At 40.2% G+C, this 22,627-nt stretch overlaps 1 protein-coding gene across 2 annotated transcripts; it reads left to right on the plus strand.

Annotated features, from left to right (window-relative positions):
- Nucleotides 1–15,447: 15,447 nt before the first annotated feature.
- nfe2l3 (nfe2 like bZIP transcription factor 3) lies at nucleotides 15,448–22,213 on the plus strand. Of its 2 annotated transcripts, XM_046416791.1 has the most exons (6): nucleotides 15,448–16,359; nucleotides 18,707–18,787; nucleotides 19,181–19,294; nucleotides 19,452–19,706; nucleotides 19,791–19,929; nucleotides 20,053–22,213. In XM_046416791.1, exons 1-6 carry the CDS (start codon nucleotides 15,844–15,846, stop codon nucleotides 20,820–20,822), a joined length of 1,875 nt encoding a protein of 624 aa, XP_046272747.1. In that variant the 5' UTR covers nucleotides 15,448–15,843; the 3' UTR covers nucleotides 20,823–22,213. The 2 variants fall into 2 exon arrangements, with proteins under 2 accessions (XP_046272747.1, XP_046272746.1); XM_046416790.1 differs by having other exon boundaries at nucleotides 19,452–19,929.
- Nucleotides 22,214–22,627: the final 414 nt, after the last annotated feature.

Here is a 22,627-nt window from a genome sequence, read left to right on the forward strand (position 1 = left end):
GATGAAGATGGATTGAAAGGGAGTGATGGACAAATGAGACAGAAGAAACATATTGAGATAAAGAGGTTGGGAGGTAGAGTTGAGGAAGATTTGGCTAAGACAGAGAAGCTGGAGAGGGAGACAGAGAGGTGAAGCGGATTTCCTTCTATTGCTAGATGTTGTGGTCTCAATAAACATGCCTGGAAACCCCTTCACCACTAGCACACATACATACATACCTCAGAATAGCAAGTTGGCACACAAATAGAGTCAATAAACAGGTACAAACAAACTTTTCCATGCTTTTTTGGGGTAGATTTTAGGAGTTGAAGGCCAGTGTGGGTGGTGGTGGTTGGCTGAAGTGACAAAAAAGCCAGGGGGAGCGTGGGACATTGGGTTAAAAGGTGAGGGGTCAGCGGGTGCAAGGTCCTGGGCAATGGGCCTGTGGCTACAGGGTCAGATGGGAGTGTGGACCTCGGGCAGAGTACCAGGCTGAAAGGCACGTGGGTGGGCTGATGGGAGAGAGGGACATGGAGTGGATGATGGAGGTCCAGAGGGTAAGGGTGGGGATACACACTGGAGGATTTTCCTAAACACCATCTGAGCATCGATGTAAGCCACCCGTGTGATGTTTTTAAAATGTGATATTCCAATAAACTTTCATCAAGAAACCAACGAATTTGGGTGGGACAGCATGGGAGAAGAGAAGAGAAGAGAAGAGAAGAGAAGAGAAGAGAAGAGAAGAGAAGAGAAGAGAAGAGAATAGAAGAGAAGAGAAGAGAAGAGAAAAGAAGAGAAGAGAAGAGAAGAGAAGAGAAGAGAAGAGAAGAGAAGAGAAGAGAAGAGAAGAGAAGACTTATATCCAGAATAAACAGTTGAGGAATACTACCCCTGTACCTAAACTGTATCTCTCTCAAACATACACACTCACACATACAAACTGAAGTCCTTCTCACATGACCCTGTACCTATTTTGATTCGGTTTAAAACACTTTTCATCCCAGTTTTGACTTGAGAGACAGAATTGAGAGGCAGTCAAGCTGCTCCTTAAGACTTGGTGACACAGTGATGGAAAACAGCACAGAGCAGTGACAGGCAGAGTGAAAGGGAGAAAGAGAGGGGAGGAGGAGAGACGGTGAAAAAAGACAGAGGCCTTCAGTGGAGGAGAAAAATACCCACAGAGAAAGGAAGAAAGAAAGAGAGAATTTTTTTGAAAAGAGGCTGAGAGGACGAGGAGAGAGAGCCAAAGAGAGGAAGAGGAAAGCAAGGCCAAGAGGAAGGAGAAAGAGTGAAGAGCAGTGCAGATAAAAAGAGAGTTAAAGAGATTACTTTCAGGTTCAGAGACGCTCTTTCTGGCTGCTTACTGGCTGTCACTCAGTTCCTGGCTCCTAGGGGGAGGGACGGCTGGCTCTCATTGGTGTCATTCACCTGTCTATCATCCTGACAGACGGACCATAGGGCCCCATGTTGTGGTGCGGAAACTGTCTGTCAGCCACGCAGCAGCTGCATATGACATCATCCAAGATCAGGTTTGAAACACACATACACAAACCCTGTGTGTGAGACAAAGAACATACACGTGTTAAATTTGAAGATTCAGACTATGGATATAACATACCATCAACACCTTCTGCTGCCCAACGACACATGTGTACATCATGGAACAAACCTTGACCCTCTGTGGAGCTCACCTCACTGCCTTGCCAATCCCCTGTCTGTCCTCCCCTCCACTTTGTTCCCCAAAAGCCCTTGTTACTGGCAGGATGTCAACCTTAGGACATCTGCACACCAGAGCACATACATAAATACATTCACACACACATGAATCTGCACATACGACAGCTGGACAGTTAGACAGCCAAATAAGAAAGACAGATTTGTCACATACATCTTCTCTGTAATTGGCCGCACATACAAATGTAGGATACCAGCGCATGAATAAACCCTGCCTCGTTTACCTACACACACACACACACACACACACACACGTGCACAGGACACACAAATAGCTCTCAGAGAGAAGGCTTGGCAACGAGACAGCACCCATCTGTTTTGAGCTAATTTAACATGGTCACTAAAACAAAGGAGACAAAGGCACGTCTTGTGAATAATGATGAAGTGACTGTCAACTGAAAAACACTTCTAGCTCTTGTCTGTACCATTTACTCTGTCCGTCTCTCTTGGTTCACGCAGCACAATGCAGCATTTTGGTCGGAACACTGGCACATTTAAAGCAGTGAGATGTGAACTCCTGTTGTGTACTGTGTAGGAGGAGTTTGTGTACTTCGGTGGTTATTGTGTATGATGTACTATAAAAATAAGAAGCTTACAATAAGCATGATGCCACACATAGAGTTTTCTCAGTCATGATTAAGTAAGGTAAAGATTTTTTTTTGTCATTTTAATGACCTTGAAAATTGCATTGTCACAGCTAATGCAATGTTTGAGTGCATTTTATTTATACAATATGATATGGAGTGGTGCAAAGTATCTATGTACAGTACTACTTTTATTTACTTAAATGGTCTGAATAATTGTTCAACATCTTTGAGGAATCTAACTAACTCAAATATAATACTTTTTGTGCTAATTTTATATTTTAGTGTTTAAGATTTGTCTTCCTTAAACTACACTACACAACTCAGAAGCAAATATAGTATTTTTGACTGCATTACATTTACTAGACAACTATAGAGACAGATTAGTTTAATACCTGGATTTAAAAAACTTCCATACAAAAATCAATCAATCAAAAACTCCTATTTATACTATCTACTATCAACAAGGCAATCTATTTGCAATCTATTTATGCATTATATTAATGCTCATTTCTGGTCTTCTTGTTTTTCTTTCAACTGTACCGCTATCTTATCTAAAATTCCAGTCATTTCACTCTACATACTTTTAGTTTTTTAATTGTTATAACAAACTATAAAAAATTCCTCGTATGTGTAAACATATGTGACAATAAAATTGATTCTGATGGTTATCAATTTAACTATCAAACAGTATAAAATTAGCTGCACACCAAGCAGCTAGTAAATAGTAAATTTCTCCTGATAGATAAAATTGAACCTGAATTCATCTGAAATCCTCTGACAGGAACCATTTTCTGCGTGCTTGTGATACTTGGCTGTAAGGACATCCTGTTGATAGTGCTTTTCCACTTTTTCCTGAGTATGATTTCGAATGCAGAACTTATACTTACTGGAGTAATAAATACTGCAGTATTTCACATTGATGTATTGCTATTTGTAAAGGATGTGAATAATATACTTCTTCTACCTCAGAATTTCAGGTTTATTATGTTATATACCATGAGATCAGGCCTGTGCAAACAGAGAGGGGCACACATGTGTGTTCATTCAGGCACACACAAACACACACGGCAGATGAGGAAATGGGAACTGTTGAACCATATCATTGTGACAGCTATTATGACAGATGACTGTATCATCTCAGATAGTAAATCCCTCTGTCTCCTCACTTTGTGTCTTCTGAGCTCTGATTACACTCTGTCTCTCTAGCTTGTCTCTGATTTTCTGTATTGGGGTCAAAAGGCGACGTTTTAAAGGTTGCAGAAAGAAACAAATCTATTAAGCACGTAGACAAACTTACATTAAGCAACAACGAATAAAAGCTAAAAGCTGAACACACCTGGGTATTACAAAGTGCACCTGTCCTTTGATTTTTGTTCTTCTCAATCTCATTAAGCTGACATCTTTGATGTTAACTCTTGTGAAGTTTCATTTTTAGCAGAATTTATTTTTAGTAAGTTTGGGTTTTTGTCTTTTATTCATTAATAAATGTAGGTTACAGTTTACCCAACTATTTATTTACACTGGTAAGTTAGAAGGAAACATGGTTTTGTCTCTGTACAGCCCCACGGGTCTTCAGTTTGCACCAATCAAACACAGGCACGCAGACATCCTTTGTGGAAAACAGGCTGCTCTGCTGAATGTCCTCGCCTCTGTCTGTGATGTGTTGCCTGCTGACAGTTTTGTCCATTGGTGAAAGCAGCCAGGAGGCTGTTCATGCACCATGACAGTCCACAGATTCCCTGAATGCCTTGCATGGATGCTCAGAGGGTTCAGAATGGTTGCTCGGACACTGTTGCTCACAGCTGCATTTCATTCAGATCATATAAGGTCACTGCTCACAAGAGAACAATCTCATATTCATATGTTGCTATTATTGATATTATCTCTATCTATTTTATGCCTTGATGTATCAGCTGAATGAGATCAAGCTGATGACTGTATATCTGTGCTCTTATGGCACTGACCTTTGGAGTAATAAAAATGATAAACTGCATGAACGAAACCAGCAATTTCTTGGAAGAACTGCTGAGTGGGAATGTTTTACCACAGATACAAGCAGAGAGCAATGAGGATTTTGTACAGCTTTCTCTGTTCCTTTCTTCTCTTTCCTTCTTCTCTTCCCCTCATCTGTTTTTCCTCCCTGGTTCTGCAGCTTGAAGTGATGTTGTTATTCCAGATGGCTTGGCGCTATATGGAGAGCAGAAAAGAGGAATACTTCATTGAAAATATGAATATATGTCAGCATGCGAACGCCATTATGGCAGCCTAGATCATTTAAGCGCCCCAAAATTACCTCCAGGCCTCACTGAGAAAAATAATAAATGTGTGTGTGCTTGTGTGTGCGTATGCATAAAGGCTCACATGTATGCCTCCACATATGTACAGAACTCTGATGTGCAGATTTCAAACACATGTCTGCCTGTTTCTCAGAAATCTTGATAGCAAATCACATCTAGTGCTAACCCAATTAGCTTTACATCTACCTTAGAAGCCAAAAACCTGTGACAACATAGAGCTGAATAAAATAACACAAGACAAACTGAGACACGCAGTCTCTAAGGGAGAAATGAAGTGCAAGAACAAGATATATATTTTACATTTCTCCCCCACTCACTGTTTTATATCACTCAGATTTGTGCAAAGGAGCAGGTCTCCATGTGGGGCTCAGCCTCTTCCTAAATCTGCCCCCAGTGAGTACTGAAGGTGCCCCTGAGCAGCGTAAAGCATACCCCAATGCATGGCCCAAAACGACACCCAAACAGCAAAGCTGTCAGCCTAAGAGCCAATGCACTAAAACATGAGTGCAGCCGAACCACTGGGTTTTATTGCCTACAACTCCCAGTCACAAGCTCTCTAATGCCCCGTTTAACAAGCTGAAAATCCTCCATTTATTCCCCCTGCATTTCCCTTTAGGAGCTCCTCTAATACCATTCACAAACAAAGACTGGTTGAAATGCACTCCATCTAGTGTGTATGGGCTAGCTAGCGTAAATGGTGTTAATGCATGGGGATGAATGTTGGCATTCAAGCATGTAGTGTATGCATGCAACAGTGTTTTCACAATAATTTTATCCTTATCAGGGAATAACAGCTTCTGAAAAAGCAGATCATCAATGGTCACTAAAACATTACTCAAACTGATCCTGTTGACGTTCTTTGAGCAGTTTCTTTTAGGCTAGGCATGTTTGTGTGTAAACTGTGTGCACACAGACACATGGGTTGGATACAATAAATGGAGTGCAGCAGAAGAAGAGGGAACAGAAGAGATAGCACTGTGGAGCTGTCAAATCTGCGGTCACTCTCTCTGCTCTCTCATCATGAACACAGCAGATTGGATGAAGTCTTCATCAGCGTTACACTCCACCAGTCACAGTCCTGTGAAACCAGCACCGTATCACCAGCACACACAAACACACACACACACACACACACACACACACACACACACACCTCCTCCCCCTTCAACAATGGTGTCACTCATAAAGGCCAAAGAGAAAGAGGGAGTGCTCCATCATGGGTATTAGCTATGGGGATCGGTTGCTTTAAACAGGAGAGGGGGGTGTGTGCTTTTGCAGCCTATCACGTAACAACTACAGACGAATACCTTTGAAGTTTTGTCTCTATTTATTAGATATATTTCCCTTTCAAATTGGTTTGTAAGGACAATAATGGAGCAGCACTGGCAGGACAGATAATCCAGATTGCGTACTTGTTAAACATCCCTCCCTACTTTTATGCATTTAAATCATCTCCAGATGTATAGTGTAATTTTGCTTCATTTTTATCATAGGTTTCACCACTTTCTGTGGAAGTACAAAGCGTTCTTTCCACTTCATTTGATTTTACAACACATACTGTGGGGTCCTGTTTTACCCTCACTGGGAGCAGAAATTAAATCAGTCTTGAATGCATGATACAAAATAGCAATGAAAGCCCTGTATTAAGCAGATCTGGCTGGCTGAGTGGTTATATTTTCCAATGAGGTTTTGTTTGCTTGTTTGTTTTGCTATTTTTCCACCCTGAAATACAGGGATTGGAAGCATGCAAACTATACTGTCTCAGTGGCCTAACGAACCAGTGGTCTTGGAGTGGGGAACACGCTCTGTGAGCCAAATGGTTTTTCCCTCATAACACCATCTGTTTTCTCCTAGTCAAGCATGGCAAATCAGAGGTCATCATCATTAATATAAGTGTTTACTAAATCCCGCTGCACAATCTTCACGTAAGACCTGCCTGATTTAAGGTTATATGAATTTATTAGCACTAAAATTTAATTTGCTGTACCGCAAAAGTTCCTTTTGAATTTCCAAACAGTCTGTCATGGTAAGAGTGTCATTAGAAGTGAATGGAATGAAAAAAGTAAAACATGGCCCAAATGGGAGTGGTAAAGTTCAATTCTCAGAGGTGTGTGGGAATTATGAACCCCTTCAAATTTTTAAGGATGACAACAATCCAAAGCACACACTGGATTAGCCACCCTAGTCTTCACCAATACACCTCCAAACTATTTTCTTTGACCATGTGTTTATAGCTTTGGGAGGACATGTTTACATTTGATGCTGTGAAAGGACTAGAATCCTCAAGAGTGCTATGATGTGGACAGGAAACTCTGAATCTCTCTCTCTCTCACAAACATCATACTCATTTTCCCTCTCCTCACCCAGTTTTCTAAAATAACAGCTTTGACACGATCTGCACCGGGTTGCCAGTAACTCGAGAGCCGCCTGCTTCAACAGGGAGAGCTGAGGAATCTCGTGGCTGTGAAAGAGAGGCAGTCAGGGAACCAGTCCACACTGAGGTGGGTAGAAATCGACTGGATGGATGGTATAGGAGGCCCACACAGGACCCAGCTGGCCTGGGCCTCTGGTGACATACACAAAGGCTATATGGATAGGTTAGGGGTCAAAGAAGCTGACAGGGTAACCCAGTGTTTTTGCCACAGCAAAGGAGAGCTCTCACTGCAAGTCCCGTGCAAGTTAGAGAAAACTTGGAGTTTGGGTAGCAGTGGTAAAATCCTGCTTTCTTATGGTCACAGAAATGCAGTCAGGCCTTTGTAAACATCTGTCAGCCATTGACTCCCTCATCCACCCCTCCTTCCCAGACCCCAGTAATTCAACTTGTCCTTTGACCTACAGCTGAAGAAAGAAAAACTGTGACTTTCTGCCAAAAACTAGCAAAGAGCTCGAGTCTTTGACAACTACCTCAAAAGGGGAGACTGGTTTAGCTGCATGTCTGTATATGGATAAATCAGTGTTATCATCACAGCAAGTACTTGTTGGCTCATGGTTCACAGTCCAGGAAAGAGGACTTTAGAGAGTGCAGCTGTACGTTAGTGATGATCAGATAACGTGGCAAAGTGGCGACCCCTCTGATTATTTAGATTCAAAGGTGTGTATACTTAAATACATGCCCAAAAATATTCTACACAAAAAAATGTGGTCATCTCAGCCATGTTAGATAGTAGACTTTTAATGGCATATGTCAGCGATTCAAGCTGTTACATATAATAGACAGAATATATTAGTTTTTATTATAATAATTATAATTAAGAAATGGATTTTCATTCCTGTTCAGTTAACCAGTCTGTACTACTAATAAGATTTGTCTGCGGTTTGGACTGTCGAGACTCTGATCGACCATCATTTCAACCACTCTACCTCCCACGGGATCCAGACCAGCACCATAGACACTTGGACACAGACCAGAGCCCTCATCAGTTCTCCCACTCCTGCCTCTCTCTGGGGCCTCAGGTTTCCCGTCCATCCCTCCATCCCTCCCAGCTTCCAGCAACCCCTGCAGGCCTCCCTCCCACCCCACATCAATTACAGCCTATCCCCTGTAGCGCAGACTCCTCCCTCTGTGACCTCGGGGGTTACTGAGTCAGGGAGGTCAGAGGTGGTTCTCCCCACTGCTACCCCAGGCATCTCTCAGAAGTCTGTGCATCTGAAGGCCTGCTGCCCTGCAAGGCGACACCCACACGACCCTTGGCCAGCCAGTGGAGACAGGGGACCCCCCCGCCGTTCTAGTCAACAATGGTCTGATCCAGTCATTCTCCTTTAGTAGGCTAATTGTTTATTATAAGAATTATTTAGCATTTGGTTATATTTTGGGTCATCGTATCCATGGATTCACCATTGCTCCTACTGTAATTTTTGCTTATGTGCTTGTCAGTGTTGAAAGCAAGTTACCTCCACATAACATGCTCCATAATTTGCTCTTTTCCTCTTTTACCTTGAGCGGATAAGTATTGCAACTTCATTAAGTAATTATTTAGCTTACCTTTTACCTATGAGTTTTTAAAAAAGATTTTAGTGTGTGATGTTGAAAATATGTGTTCTCACTTTGACATGTTAGCCCCTTGATACATTGTTTTTGTAGATCTCAAAATAAATCTAATCAAAGTAAAATTAAAAAAAAGACATATACAAGACAAATATTAGTTTTATCCTCTTACCACAATACAAGGACTTAAAATTATTGAAGCCAATTTGCATATTTTAGCCAAACAACTGCAATATGAATATGGAAAAAGTGAGCTCTTGCCCATGTAAATCAATAGCTAATGGGATAAAAAGGTTTACACACATTGGTTTCTTAGAAAATACTGAAATATTGTGGGTACCCTGGTGTGAAAAAGTGCCAATATAATCAATTGTAATACCTTTACATTCATTTGCTGAATCAACTGTAAATCTCTTTATATGTATCGTTAATTTTGCCTAAGACGTTACAGAAGAAGAAGACAAAGAAGAGGTGTAATTGCTTTTGAAATCAATTGCAATTATTCAGTGGTAAATCTCACAGTGAATGGCCAACAATGAAAGGATGTAAGACACAATCAACCTGGTTAAACAGCAAGTCGATGAGTCAGGTCGCTTTGTTGACCACAGAGTTTTGACGTGGAACTTGGCTCACACAGCAGAACTATATTTCTGTCATATTACCCAGACCTTGCTGTGTCAATACCAGACACATTATCTCTAATGGGAGAGTCTGAGGGTGAAGGGAAGAAGAGACGGTGAACACAGAGCATAGAAGGACTGTATCTCTATTGATTAACTGGAAGAAGACCTCCACTCCTCTCCAGACATATGGGGTAATAAGGACCACTCTTCTCTACTGCCATCCCCCTCCTTCTCATCTTCTTTCTCCTCTCTTCTCCCCTTGCTCTGTTAGAAAGCCTTTTAATCAGTCCCCGGGGGAATACATGGATATGATATGGGAGAAAAGGGAGGGGAAGGCAGAGGGAGGAAAAGGAGACAGGGCAAGAGGAGTCCATTAGTGAAGCAGACACAATAGCTACAGGAACAGAGTGGGCACAGGGAAGTTTCCTTACAGTACAGAAAAAAGCACAGAGCCATGATAGAACTGAAAACACACATATCCTGTATGCTTGCACAGGCATAATATACACAGAAATTAGTATAAGTCTTACTCCATCCACTTTATTTGGTATGTGTGTGTCATACACGTCTGTGCTGATATTGTTCCAGAGTTACCAGGTCACATCATACAGGACTGTTTTTCTGCTCGGCCATTTTCCTCTGTTTATGTAGGACCCTTTCTGTTTTCTTTTCCAAGAGAAGGCTGCCAATCTCGGCAAGCCAGACTAACTTTATCAAGACAGCCATCTCAGTCTCTGACATCAAATCCATGACTGCTTCTCATGCTGATTTTCCTTTTCTTTTTTTTTTTCTGAACTGTCAGCGCCTCGCCCCAGTGTTGGCCCCTCAGCTTCTAGACTTTTGAGAGATGGTGAAAGGAAAGGAAGGAGGGAGGAGAAAGTGAGGAAGACCTCTAAAATTTGTGTTTTTAAAGTCGCTTTTTTATTGTCTTTATTATTCTGAGTGAGATTTTAGCCTAGTGATAAAACTGAACTTCAAAAACGCTTTATAGAGCTGCAACATTTCAATTAGTGAACACAGGGTCCAGTTGTGAAAAGTGAATTACCCCTAAGCCAGACCTTAAAATAAAGAAAACTTGAACGGTAGCGCCCCCTCGTGGTCAATACTGCATTAGTACTTTCTGGGCAAAACAATTGCTTTGCACAAGAGTATCCCACGTTAAAAACTAAAAACGGGAATAAATGTTGTGAAATACTGTGTCTTACATGGTCTAGGGTGGTAATAAAAACAGCAGTCATATATTACTGTCAACAAGAGACGTATTACTGATGACTGAATAAAGCAGAAACACTGCTAACTGGACTAACACAAAGCAGTCAGTTGCCTGCAGACCAGGGGGACACATAATGTAGAAGAGGTCTGCACAGTCCATCATCATTAAAACAAAACCTGTATTGAAAAGGAAAAGAAATAAAGCTCTGAAAAGAGCGATGCATTTTTCATTATTACAACTCAATTTGCAGAGAACGAGCCGGACGTAAGATTGCTTCCATATGCCTCCGCTGCGGGGCGCCACAGAGTCTGCCAGGACTGCCATATTAATTTTATGGCGATATACGCGCTGTGATTGGTTGATGCATGGTGCTGAAACACAAGCGGAGAACCAATAGGAAGTCGATATTGTGCATCGTTCTTTGATTGGCGAAACTCGAACGTCAATCACGCAGCGAAGGGGTCCGGAGGCAGAGAGCAGCCAGTCGGTTGTTTTGCTCTCTGGAGGACAGAGCTCCGCAAGCTTAGCCCGTTCAGTCAACCTGACACACACACACACACACAGTCTCATACAGCTGCACAGACACTATACAGGACTGTTCAAATACGTTTACACTTGGTGGGTTACAATAAGTAAATTAAACAAAATATTTTTATATTTTAAGTATATTTATACTGTGTATCTGTAGATGTAGGTGAATTGTTTTTAAGGTAATTAGGGTAAATCATCATTGTATCATTATTCTAATATACAAAAGGCCAACAAAACACAATTACACACTAATTTGTATTTAATATTTTAAATGTTCTATCAAAATAACAGACTGTTATTCTAATAATTGGAGTGTGGAATTCTAATATTTTCAATGAAGAAAATTGATCATAAATTGATCATCATTTGCTTTCTTGTACGTTCATTGAGAAAAGAAATTAGACTGTATATTATATTGCATGTTTAAACAATTAAATAAAACTCCTGCCACATAAGTGGATGGATTATTATTATTATTATTATTATCATTGTTATTATTATTCCTAAAAGACTTAAAACTGATCATTTATTTTTAATGGAAAAATATAATTTCCTATTAATTATATGCTGTTTTAGAAAATGGTATTTCAAATACAATATCGGTCCAGCAAAATCAAGTCATTAAATAAGACTGAATTTACAGCAATGAACTGCATTTTGCTTTGCTAATTTCATCATTTTATATTCCATATTACAGTAGCTATATGTACATTACTGAAATATAGATTCAGACTCAACATTAATAATTGCCAACTACTTTTCAAGAAGAGATGAACTAAGTGTTTCTCTGCCCCCAAAGTCTGATAATAAATGATCAAATACCATAAAATAAATAAATTAATTAATTAGGCCAAAAATATAGTATGGTCACTTTGGGGCTGCCACACAGCATAGTTTTAAATCTGACCTGAGACGGGCGTAATGACTTTCAGCGTGAGTTAAAAAGCAAAGGTATAAAACAGAAAACGTCAGAAAGTCCCATAGAAATCATCTCAGTTTCCCTTTGGTTACCCGTTAGGCTTTGCGCGACACAAATGTATGCGCATGCGTACTAGACACCTCCACATCATGTGCGATTCCACCAATCAGCTGCGTCCTCAGAGGAACATGTGGGGGTGATTTAAGAGCTCTCCCCTAATAAATCTGTCAGAACTTCACAAAGTTGATTTAAATGTGTTTCACATCGTTATGAAAATACCTGTGGATTAATCAAATGACCACGGTGGCGTCGAATCAACTGGAGGAGAATACTCTTCACAACTTTTTCAAAACGACACGATTTGGAGCGTTTAGACTCTGGATTTATCGGGCCACCAAGTCGATGTGTGGGCTCAAAGCTTGAGGCGGACCGCAAATAACATTTATCCACTGTGTTCAAAGGTTTTTTTTTTATTATTATTGTAACGCAAGTAATCTGGTGCAGTGCATAAACATTTAGGAGGCAATTACACATATCTTCCAGTGATGGACGGTACAATTAAAATAGCTAAGATATCTCAGGCGATAGTTGTTCATTGTGTGAATGTTACATTATTACAGTTGGGCTGTGACAATGTTGCTGCTGCCTCCTAAATGAAGTGTGATGATAAGCCCAGCAGCAGCACGCTGTGCAGGAGGGCTCGGCTGTCTGCCGTTGAGACTGCCAGGCTGACATACAGGCAGTGTGAGTTGAACTTGCTGTGTAGAACTAGATTCGGCCACTCATTTCTGAACTGAATACGCTTTTCTAGATTTCTGTGTGGTGCACAGGCATATAAAAGTATGTGTGCAGACTATTCCCAAAAGGCTTATGATGGATTTTCATTTAACCCACACTCTGAGGTAAAAGGTCAGTGCAGTAGAGATCCAGTGTTTTCTTTTTTCTTTTCTTTTCTTTTCTTTTCTTTTCTACCAATTTGTTCTTAAACAGCTTATTCTCACTTTGCAATTATAGGATGAAGTAATTGTGACAGATTTCCTTTACTTTCACAGCCTACACACGACTCTCACATTGTAGAAGAAAACTGTACTGATCCAAAATTTATCCGGTATTAAAGCTACCTTTAAACTAACCTAATGACATAAGAAAATAGTGCTAGAGGCCTATTTCATATTTCCTTCTTCCTAACAAACAAGTCTAGAAAGCTGAAGTTACAAAATATAAGTCACGTTTTGTAAATGCTGAGTTGATTTCATGAGTGGGAAAGTGACTTAAAAATGGTTATCCCTTGGTGTTACCATTACTGGCCAGCAGGGATCGCAGTTGAGCCAGATCTCAACACACTCATGTGTAACAACCTTCAGCAAAGTCCTGCTGTGGGTAACTTGCTGCAGTCAGTCCTGTTTCCTCTGACAACTCATGTTTTGTTGTTATCTCTCCTTAAAGACATTTGATTTGTTTGATGAGAGCCCACAACGTAATATACACAGCAGTGGAAGGTCATTTGATGTGAGTGAGCTTTATTTGAGTAGTGCTGTTTTCTGCAGACCCACTTCTGCTTTGCAACATTTTAATAGTTACTTTGAAGGTTTCAGTTTTATATAAAGGCATGTAATGAACATCCAAACATAAAACTAGCTCCACCTCTGCCAACCTTCAGCATTTGAATGCTGCTTATAAACAAAATAATATACATAATAACTCTGAAAGTATTCATTTTGCAAAAGTATTATATATTTATTAATGCTTATGGTTTATTTTTCTGGTATTTCTGTATTTTCACTTGAAACTGAATGCAAGACTTTTGGATGTACTGTACATATTTGTGATTTTACTTTTTTTTTTCAAAATAAATGTTTGCTGTGCAAACAGTGTCTGTTTTTAATTCTGTCTGTCTTCTAGTTCTACTCTTTTAGTTTGTCTCAAGGTTGTCCCTAATCATAACCCAGCATAAGCCTTGGATAATTAGACATCAGCAAACACATGTTAATCTGGCCAGACACAAACCCTGGATGTCTGGCTATATCAAGACAAGAGTATTATGAAATCACCCCTTTTGATATTGCCTTGACAAAAGCAAACTAGTTTATGCCTGAGATCTTGGAGAAGGACAGACTGAGCTCCTGCAAAACAAGGATTTTGTACAACCTTTATCATTTGTCTTGTGCATATGGCAGTATAAAAAAAGCAAAAGGAGACAAATGTAACACATAGGGCTTTCCATTCCTTATTTTCCATATATTTCTTATTCCTTATTTTGTGTCTCTGTTGCAATAGAATATAACTATTCAGGAGCCAATCAAGTACCTATAGGTTATCAATCTTAGGAGGGGACAATCTCAAAAAGTTGTAAGGGGCTTCATTTTATAAAGTAGGCCTATGCAACACAAGCAATGACAAGTTATAAATGAACAGAAAATTTAGTGGGTTTGAAACCGTTCTGATTAAATATTATGTTTCAGATTAAATGGATGGCATCCTGGACTAAAATTACTGATGAGGCAGACCTTCAAACATCCAAATAACTGATTCGTGGCCAAGGCTAAGCTGATCTCTTTACATTATCAACAACATCATGGGTCTGAACATGTTCAGCTAAGAGGGACTAATGTTTCAGTTCAATGTCATTAAATAACATTTATGTTGTGATAATATGATGCTCAGTACAAGTGTGCTCTACTTTATACCCACGATGGTACAAGTTCCCTCTTCTTCTTCCAATTCTGATATCATAAGCAGTCTAAAGTATTCAGTCCTTTTCCCATAAGCAAAAGTAGCAATAGCACGTTATACATGTTCCATTTAAAAATCCTGCATTTAATGTACTGAATTAACTAAAGCTATAGGTGGAGAAGTTTTAACAAAAAATAGACCAAATATATCTCATTATCCAAAACGTTGTTATATTATTAGATCGTATACCATTAGATTATTATTACTGATGCTGCAAATGACATTTTAACATTGAAACTGGTAGACATGGAGCTATTTTAACTGTTTCATATTGGTTTAATCCAGAGTAATATATTGGATTCCAAACTGTCATGCTTAGATTTTTTGTATTTGTATTTAACCTACAGTAGCCTGCTTGAATAAGTGGATTATTTAGCGATATTATTATTTTCCACAGATAATAATGAATAAAGTATGAATTGTTTTTGATGTCCAGTGTTTAAGATGTTGCCACGGTTCCATCGTTAGCGTTTCCCTGAGTTGAACAAGTTCAAACTGTAATTCAGCCATTCACCAGCAGACCAAAAAACTGGGGTGGGGGGAGAAGAGAAGCAGGTCAGTAGCACAAACGTCCCCGGAAATACAACCTAAACATGCTCCTGTGGAATCTCTTTGAAATCCCCTAACTGTTGATAGTAGGAAAACTATCCTGCAAAGAACAATGTTTGATACACATTTCTGAAGTGATCGGTTTAGTTTTATATCTCTAACAAACATGTGTAGTAAGGGTGGAGGCTGGCGGTAGTTAACATCTGTCCCATTTTCTCATTGGTCAAAATTATAACTGACTTTCATGTTGTCCAATCATATTCTGTTGCGATGATCGCTTTTGTCCAATCTGCATGAGTTATGCAAATCCTGTAGCGAAGTTTCCCCAGTAGCAGCACCCTACGTTGACAGCGTTTAGCCTTTCAGATATTTGATTTTTTGTTAATTATAAATGCGAGGAAGTGTTTGATAGCCAGGGGTCACATACGAATAATTTGTCCGTTGCAAGGGGCAGAAGAGCATCGTTTTCGCTATGTTTGCGCCAAGAGTTTCCCATTAGCCGGTAATTAAAGCTGATAGCTAACTGCTAAGAGCTAGCATAGCTATCTAACGATTTCGCCGGTACAGGCGGACCTCTTTGTCTGACAGGGGAAGGCGTGCTCTTTTGTTAGCTTTTCCCTTTGTCCATTCGGGAAAGAGGAACTGTTGGGTCAGGATTTCACAATAATCTACAGCTCTGAAAGTATTTATAAAATGCAAATCGCGAAAAAATACTTCACAGAAGGTCTGATCCAGTTAACAATCTTGCTCAGTTTGATTGGAGTTCGCGTGGATATCGACAGCTACTTAAACGGCTATTACACGCCTCTGATAGAGATTAACTTGGGTCCTAGCTCAGCGTACACCCAGACACCCTTTCATAATTTGAGAGACACTCTTGACGGATATAGTGTGCATCCAAAATGTCCCGAGTTGGACTATTTCTTTGCAAGTCGACGGCTACTAGACGAGGTGAGGACGCTCGGCTCTCCGCGGTTCCCCACACAGTTGAACGCATGGTTGGTGCACCAAGTGTCTGCCAGTGACAAGGCTGATTCCGGGCCCTCAACCAGCAACAACGCTGACACCAGCTCAGGGTTAGAAAGCCCCCGGGACGAAGCTAGGGATGACAGTGAACACCTGCCTGACAGAGGCCATGAGGTGTGCCAAACAACTCCCGAACTCGGACATGGGCCTTGCAACGCTGGAGCCTGCGGGTTTCTTAAAGAGGCAAGTGTATGTGAGGTAGCATAAAGTTAACAAACTTTGCTTATAACTAAGCTGTATGGCCAAGAGGGTTGGCTGGTCAGCTAGAATACTTAGCTAATTGAGGTAATGAAGTAGAGGCAAAACTTCTTCAATGCTGTCACTATTTAAGTAGCGGCATTTAACCCGTGTTACACAAAGATTGGCCCTGATCCAACCAACCAGTAACTTATTATGTTTAATATTTCCTGGTGCACCTGTAAACAAGGTAACATGATGTGATCATTTTTTTGGCAAAACTTGTAATGCTCTTCCACTTTCAGTTTGTAGGGTTCAACCCTTCCTGGGTCACAGATTGCATTTCAGTGATAAAGTTCTTGCCTAATTAACTCATCTGCCTAAATAAATAACTGATCCATATATGCAGTTAATGAGACTATGTAGTGTGATGTACAGCATGGCAAGTATTCAACTAACTGTCTGGTGCACCTGTCACCCTTCATTACTGCCACATTAAGCCCTCTCTGAATAGTTAGGACAATAGAATTACCTTCACCAATAAGACCAGTGCATTCGATGACCATGCAGCTGTAAAATGTTACGGACTGGTTGTGTTGTTAAAAAGCACTGATTGAAAATATGTCATACTTTGTGTAGGTGCCGTATGCAATATGTGACTGCTATTATGTTTAGAAGACTAATAACACCAAGACATTATAGTTAATTGTCACAGTGAAGCAGTTTTTGTAACTCAGGATAGAAACAGCTGCTTTGTGGATGTTTTGTCCTGAGGGCAGTTGATGTTGCCATTTGTGTAACTGTATCCCCTTTCTTGAGACTCAGCTGCCAGCTGTGGTCCTTGAGAGGTGGAGAAGTAAAGCTTAGATCTTCACACACTCTGCTTGCTTACACAAAAGCTGTGCTGAATACTTAAACTCTGCCCATTCACACTCGAATTTTCGTTCACTGGATAATGTGATGTTGACAAATCCTTTTATACGTAAAAGCTTACTTTACTGTATGAGGATGTAGTTCGTTAGAGTACAGTTTGTCATATTTTTGCTTTGATTAACATTAACTGATTCAGCACTCATTATCTTTTTGGAACAGGTGAGGATCAATCCCCTTTCTGTCTTTTGAGTATGGAAAATAGTTTTTGTCTTTGTTTGAGATGTCACAAATATTGTGTCTGTGGCACACAGTTGGCAACCTACATTAACTGCTGTATATGGAGTGTCTTAAAACATCTAAAATGGTCAGGGAGAGCAATTAGGCAATAGTTTATAGCAATAAATATTATATTATAGCAATAATATCAAGGAAGTTGTGCTTAAATATAGTCTGTACAGCTGGTCTTTGTTCCCTGCAGAGTTCCAACAGTTGGTCAAAGGGTTGAAGCGAGGCGTCTGGACTTTAGAAGATTAACTTGAAGACGTTTCACTGCTAATCCAAGCAGCTTCATCAGTTCTGAAAGAAAGTTCTTGGTGGGGAAACAAATATATATACCTCAGTGGGTGTGGCTAGGTGAAACTACTCAAACAAAGGATCTGATAGTCCTGCAATTTGTTTTTTCCAACTTGACGTGGATGGCTTCCTTGACACTTCTTTTATACCACCTGTCATCTCTGTCTAGAATGAGGACATCGTTGTCTTCAAAGGAATATCCCTTTTCCTTGAGATGCAAATGGGCCACTGAGTCTTGTCCTGTGGAGGTGGCTAGCACAAGTTGGAAAAACCTTCACTTAACAGACGTGGTGGCCTCAGACATCATCTCTCTTGCACATACAATGCTGTCCTCCCATCCATATCCAGGAAGTTTCACTCCAATTCACATGAAAGCTGTCTTTAAACGTCCTGCCAGAACCCAGGAACAGACTCATAGCCATTAGCCAGTTGTTAGACACAGATAGTCAGTCGTTAGACATAGACATAGAGGGCCATCACTGGCAGTCACACCACACAGGCAAATTGCAGGACCATCAGAACCTTTGTTTGAGTAGTTTCACCTAGCCACACCCACTGAGGTATATATATTTGTTTCCCCACCAACAGTTTTCAGAACTGATGAAGCTGCTTGGATTAGCAGTGAAACGTCTTCAAGTTAATCTTCTAAAGTCCTGACACCTCGCTTCAACCCTTTGACTGAATATGACCTGGATGACTGAGAATCTTCACAGACAGTTAGTTATTAAAACAAAGCTTTTCTCTGGCCATGTTGGGATTACCAAACTAGAAATGTAAATGTCTTAACTTTTTTTTCTCTCTCTCTGTCTATTTTTTTTTTTTTTTTGCTTCTATTCTGAATTCTGACTTTCCTCTTCCTCCATTCTTTCTTCTTTTTCTCTTCATCTGCCTTTCTTTGTCTAATCAGGATGGTGATGCTAAAGTTAAAGTGGAGGAAGAACCTGCCCCACTCACTCAGCTGGCTCACAGTTCCACACTGGAACAAGAGGTTTGTTACAGTTTGCCTTCAGTTTTTGCTGTATGGTGTTTACTATCAGTGTTTGAACATTTCCTGTTTTCTGAAAAGGAACTATACTGATTTTGTTATAAGAATACACACTACAGTCAGTCTGTCACAACATGTGTTTCAAACTTGAAAATTCATTTTCTTGTGACCAGAAAACCATGTTCTCACGTAACAGCCTCACTCAAATTACACCCTTTAAATGACGGTGCTGTTCTGGTAACACTTTGTAAGATAAGGGATGTTAAAGCACAATGATTATGGAATGTCTCTGAGGGAGACATAACATATTCACATTTGAAATATAAGTTTGGCAACAAAACATACAACGTACCCTGTCGGTGTTTTATTCTATGCATTTTTTTAAATCCATTTCAGAGTCTGCTTGAAGGCATCACTGCACTGCCTGATGTAGCACGCTTCCATCCTTCTACCATTGATATTGACCAGCAATGGAACAATTTACTCTCTCTGTCTGTTACTGACCTTGATGTAAGTTGTCTGTTCATGTTCATTAATGATGTCTGAAAATCAATTTTACACAAGGCTTAATATTGGTTTCTAAACAGTAATTCTGATGAATAAGCTGGTGATGATCTGCATGTTGTGGAGGATTCGTAAAGACTAAGATGAAATCTGTCATGTGTAGGACTTGGACTCCCTTGTTACTGAGCGCCTGTCACACCTCGACACAGACATCACCAACGCCATCAGCCAGGATGTCAGTTTGCATGATGCCACAGTAACCAGCGCTGGAGCTTTTGGTGTGGCATCTGAAAGAGTTGAGTCCAGGCCAGTTGCCCAACAACAAAGAACCCTCTTCCGTCTGGAATCCACAAGTCCCTCACACTCTGATGCGTCACCAGGGATGGCATTGGGCCTGGCAGCTCTCCCCTTTGCTTCAGTATGTAATTTAACTGGAAATGTGTCACAGCATAGTGCACTGGGTAACTGTCTGGATGAGGCTGTGTTTGACCAGATCAATCAGCTAGGTTTAGAAGACCTGGACACTATGGACATCCAGTTGATGAGCTGTCTTGGGAGCATAGATCCACAGGTCCTGGAGGACTTGGATTCTGACTCCGGCCTCTCCTTGGAGAGCAGCTCTGGAGGTCCAGTCTCCCCAGGTTGGTTCAAATTTCTACAAATTCTTGTAGATTAAACGTGTTTATTGCTATGGTATGTGAAACCATGATTGATCATTATTTGTTATACATACTAATACAGTAAATAACCCCTCATTCACCCAGGCTCATCTGAGATGTCATCATCGTCCAGCTCATATTGTGAGGATGACTGTGGAGCTACAGGCTATAGCAGTGAGGTGGATTCAGTCCCCTCAAAACGCATCATGGACTACACTACAACGTGGTCACCCATTGATCTGAGTGAGAGTGTGTGGCATGACCACAGCTACTCATCTCCTGCTTTCTTTGACCAACCATCCATAACACTTCCCCACAAAGGTATCAAAGAGGAGCCTCTCAGCGACGATGATGAGTCAAGGTTGGATGAGAGGGAGTTGAGTCGCGATGAGTTGCGTGCTCGTGCCATGTGCATCCCATTCTCTGTCCTGCAGATTGTCAACATGCCTGTGGAGGAGTTCCTGGAGGTCCTAGACGGTCACGGCTTCTCCCCTGAACAGGTGACCCTCCTGCGGGACATCCGCAGGCGGGGGAAGAACAAACTGGCAGCGCAGAATTGCCGGAAGCGCAAACTAGATGCCATCACAGGGCTCCAGGAGGAGGTGGAAAGGTTGCATGCTCAGAGAGACAGGCTCCTGAGGGAGAAACAGCTTACAGCCAAGACAATGGGTGCTGTGGGACAGCAAATAAAGCAGCTGACCATAGATATCCTGGCCCGGCTGAGGGATGAGTCAGGACAGCCCCTGAACCCAGAAAGATTTACCCTGCAGTGCGGGGCAAATGGGAGGGTTGTAGTTCAGCCTGTAAGACGGGCTGCTGTCTCCACATCGACTGGGAACAAAACGGACAAGAGAAAGAAGGACAAAAAGCAATGATGCAGTATTGCCAGCTGAGACTTGAGCATTTAGGTTTTGATATATTTCTGAATTTAGTTGCCTGACTCTGATTTTGGGATCTCCTGCTTTTGTAAATGGGTGTGGATTCACCACTGTTGGGAGCCTCAATCTGCAAAAGCTGCATAAAAGAAAAAAAAAAACTTTTGTAAATAAAAATTCTCATGGGAAAAATGTAGCTTAAACACTGGACATTTGCTTTTTGAACATGAACGAGGAATCCTGGGCAGTTTAAGGCAACAGCTATGCTCTGGGCGATGCTACCCGTTTCTCTTTGTGCCTCTTACCATTTTTGCAACAACAAAAAAAAAAAAAGCATAGACAACCAGACATGTCTAAAAGTCAGCATTGTGACAGTTACTCGATAGAGATTTGTGGGGAGGATTCTGTCTGTTTTCATGTAATTTTGCCTCTAAAAGTATACCTTCTCGATATAAGGAGGCCAAACAATGTATTTATTAAAGTTTCTGAAATTCATGAAGTGCTTTTGTGCATCATGAGACGGCCAAGGGCTGTATCTGTTTTGTTTTGTTTTGTTTTTCATAATGATATGTTTATCTTAAAATGGTTAGAATATTGCCACAGTACCTATCTGAAGTTTACAGGTTTGTTTAAAATATATGCGGTAATGAACTCTCAAGTAGAAATTTGAACTGAAATGTAAAAAAAAAAAAAAAAAGTTGTTTTCCTTATGTCTTGATGACATACAGTACACCAATGATTAAACTGACAAGGCCTTAATTTGTATTGAATTATTGTGTGTTTGTGTGTACACACAGATGCACATTATCTTGACAGAAATGTTTTTAATGAGGTTCCCATTTTATGTTTTAAATTTAAAAATGTGTTTCAAGCAGAATTTTCCTTTCCTAATTTGAATTACTTAATAGTTTTGGCAAGATTGTATTCTACCTCACACCTTTGTTATAGGTTTTGGCTAAATTTAAAAAAAAAATCAACCCTTTTTAGGGGAACTTAAGTGCACTCATTAACAACAAATTCTTCATTACAGAAATGGCCCTTAATATACCCTAACCATCCCATTTTGGAAAAAAATACACAACCACCAACTATTTAATAGGACCGATTCTCATTTTGGATGTTGCTTTTTATATGTTTGAGATTATCTGAGAGTTGAATTTAAGTATTTAGTAGAAGTTGCCATGAAGTTGGATGATTGAGTGAGTGATTTAAATGGAGTTGTTTTTTTCCCCCCTAATTCTTCGCAAATTTGTATTTAATTTTCCGGTTTGACCAAGTGTTTACTTTGCTGTTTGTATAAACTACATAAACTTGTTTTTCTTTGTTGCTGGAGGCAGATGTTTTTGTTTGCATGGTGATTGTTGAATGAAATGAAATTTGAAATGCTCTTACAGACTTTGCCTTTTGTGACTGAGAAACAAAAAAAGCAACAACAACAACAGGCTGTGTCATTCTTGTGTCATTTGGGGTCAGTTTGGAAATTCTGGCCAGCCTCCTTAGGATGATGATGGATTATTATTATTGTTATTCTTTTGGATCAAACTATTTCAAACTACTTTAAAAACTGAGCAGTGAAATAACATTTCATATGGTCATAAACGGGGTCATCCTCAACAAGATGAAAAATTCAGCAAACCAAAAGATTTGCTATCATGACAGGTGAAATAAGAGAAAGTTTCTGTTACATTGTAATTTCGATTTTAGTGTTCCTTTTTTCTGAAACTGTACAGTAATAGTTCTGGATTTCACATTTATATTCAGAGTTGTGCTGAACAGGCTTCCTCTGAAAATTAATTATGAATATC

Source organism: Scatophagus argus, chromosome 17 (assembly GCF_020382885.2).
Source record: "Scatophagus argus isolate fScaArg1 chromosome 17, fScaArg1.pri, whole genome shotgun sequence".
NCBI classification, from domain to species: Eukaryota; Metazoa; Chordata; class Actinopteri; family Scatophagidae; genus Scatophagus; species Scatophagus argus.